This window comes from Nanorana parkeri, unplaced genomic scaffold (assembly GCF_000935625.1).
Source record: "Nanorana parkeri isolate BGI_ZX_2015 unplaced genomic scaffold, ASM93562v1 scaffold2337, whole genome shotgun sequence".
NCBI classification, from domain to species: Eukaryota; Metazoa; Chordata; class Amphibia; order Anura; family Dicroglossidae; genus Nanorana; species Nanorana parkeri.
In genome coordinates this window covers 134,873-137,752 of record NW_017308605.1, presented here as the reverse complement: position 1 = coordinate 137,752, position 2,880 = coordinate 134,873, and the positions used below count along the sequence as shown (strand labels likewise).

Genomic DNA, 2,880 nt, shown 5'->3' with positions numbered 1-2,880 from the left:
CTAGTTTGTAAGGGCTGCAGAGCCAAAAAACCTAAGGAGGCGGCTCGTGCTGTGTGCCGAGTACATGATTGAACACCCGACGGTTTCCTTTTTCTATGCAGAGATTTCTGTGAACAAATTAAATTTACAAATGGAATTTTATTTTGTTTTCTCACCTGCAGAGTCAAAGACGTAAAACCACCTCTAGAATTCCTGCACCCCCTAAAGAAGGTGAGATTGTGGGAGGTCCTGTGAGGGTATTTGTGTACTGAGGCCCGGCCTCTCCAGATCTGTGTGGACTGAAGGCACTCTATGGAATTTTTTCTCTGTGAACTGTATACAAAGTTGACAGTAGATCTGAAGGAGACCCTATAGTCACACACAGGCAGTAAAGGGGCTTTAAATGCTGACCTGACTGACCTCTCTAGCTGCAGGCACTGTGGAGCAATTCATCCTCAAACACGGCAGACTCTTTGAAGTTGGTGTCTAGTCTTCTGGCACCTGCTGTTGACACTAGAAAGCTGACATGCTGAATCCTCGGTTAACTGAGAGCCGATATCGCAACTGAATCTGTTTGGTAAAGCTCAGTGGCTCTAGTTAGGTGGCTCCCATGTGACTGGTGGCCTTCAAGTACCCAAGGCCAAGTCCTAAAGTGAAGATAACGGTACCACACACTGGTCCTCAGAGTCCAAAGTTAGTCTTTCAATTAGGGCTGCAACAACTAATCGACATAATCAATTATAATCGATTATTGAAAAAGTTATCAACTTTTTAAATCATCGATTAATCGGCTTCTGGTTAGTTGGCCCCGTTCACGCGCCGCACCTCCTCCCCACCTCACGTTTGCCGCTGCCAGACCCGCCCACATCCACACCTCCTCCCCGCATCACGCTCACCACCCTCCCACATCCACGATTGGCACAGGGACACGGGGGGAGAAGAAGTAAGGAGGAGCAGGTGTGGGGGGATGACAATTGCCGATAGACAGGCCCGATCTCAGAAGCAAGTGCCTACTTCTCCTAAGAGGGGGCTCCATCTGTACCCCCCTGAATGGGGGTCTTCCATCTGTACCCCAACCTACTGCTCACTACATGAATGGGGGTCTTTCATCTGTACCTGGCCTACAGCTTTCTAGATTGGGGGTCTCAATCTGTACCCCAGCCTACTGCTTTCTATATCAATGGGGGGTCTTCATTTGTACCTGGCCTACTGCTCACTACATTAATGGGGGTCTTCATATCTACCTAGCATACTTCACTTAGGGAAAAGGGGGGGGTCTCCATCTATACCCAACCTACTGCTTTCTGCATGAATGGGGGTCTTTCATCTGTACCCCAACATACTACTTTTTACATGAATGGGGGTCTTCCATCTGTACCTGGCCTACGGCTATATAGATTGGTGGGGTCTTCATCTGTACCCCAGCCTGCTATCTACATGAATGGGGCTCTTCATCTGTACCCAGCCTACTGCCCACTACATGAATGGGGGTCTTCATCTGTACCCAGCCTACTGCTATCTGCATGAATGGGGGTCTTCATCTGTACCCCAGCCTACTGCTATCTGCATGAATGGGGGGTCTTCATCTCTACGCCAACCTACTGCTGTCTGCATGAATGGGGGGTCTTCATCTCTACTCCAGCCTACTGCTATCTGCATGAATAGGGGTCTTCATCTCTACCCCAACCTACTGCTATCTGCATGAATGGGGGGTCTTCATCTCTACTCCAGCCTACTGCTATCTGCATGAATAGGGGTCTTCATCTCTACCCCAACCTACTGCTATCTGCATGAATGGGGGGTCTTCATCTCTACTCCAGCCTACTGCTATCTGCATGAATGGGGGGTCTTCATCTCTACCCCAACCTACTGCTATCTGCATGAATGGGGGGTCTTCATCTCTACTCCAGCCTACTGCTATCTGCATGAATGGGGGTCTCCATCTGTACCCCCAGCCTACTGCCCACTACATGATTGGTGGACTTAATCTGCACCCCGGCTTGGTGTTCTTTATTCCTGGATCTGATGTAATAAGGGATGTGGAGCTTTGTGTGCCTGGCAGTGATCAGCAACCCTCTGACACTTGGACCCATCTCTCTCCCAGGCAGTGAGGTTATAAATAAGATCTCTTGATGATCTTTCCATATACAAGCAGGCCCGTGTGGGCGCTCCGCTGGGCTCTATTTCTAGGTCCGGTGTGTTTTACGGCTGAAATGCAATCTAATGAAGTGTCACTGCGGCTCTATAGATTCGGGAAGTGAGCGAACACATACAGACGCTCGCTCACTTCTCGATCATCTCCCTGCAGAGAGCAGTGACTGTCACTCACGGCTCCCTGCAGGGATTCCCCGCTCCGATCCGCCAGCACTGACTGGCGGAACGGGAGGGGGCGGGTACAGCTGGCTCTGCCTCTAGATAGGCAGATCCAGCTGTCACTCACGCAGCTGGGCGGATCTAGACATCGATTGTCGGGATCGGCTGCGGCGTCTCAGTATACCGCGAGCTGTAGCTCCCTATATACTGAGCTTAGGGTGACGGGAGGACGCTAGTTTGTGTCCTCCCGTTACCCTATGGAGAACTATGGGGAAAAGCCCTGACCCCCATAGTTCTCCAAGGGTAAAATAATGGATGGCTCAGAGCGCCCCCACAGCGGCAGGCAGTGCTAGGTACTGCAACCAGAATGGTCTAATCACCTGTAATGTACAATGTGCGTGTCGGGCTGGCAGATCACATTACATAACATTAGACTGCTGCTGAATTGTGAATTTTTCATGACTGACGAGGAGCCTAATCTTCACTCTTTATTCCTGAAGTGACAACACCGAACCCTGTTGTAGCAGAGGGTGCAGCTCAGACAGGTAATGGGGTCTCTGCGGGCGGCTGCTTCTCCCAGCACATTGA

The 2,880-nt window shown here is 50.6% G+C and overlaps 1 protein-coding gene across 1 annotated transcript in view; it reads left to right on the top strand.

Annotated features, from left to right (window-relative positions):
• The window catches only part of KIF2C (kinesin family member 2C), a 25,226-nt gene that overhangs the window by 4,379 nt on the left and 17,967 nt on the right, over nt 1–2,880 (top strand). The window contains exons 4-5 of the mRNA XM_018573325.1: nt 162–210; nt 2,793–2,837. Of these exons, the coding sequence (XP_018428827.1) occupies nt 162–210; nt 2,793–2,837 (94 nt within the window). The remainder of the gene's footprint in view (nt 1–161; nt 211–2,792; nt 2,838–2,880) is intronic.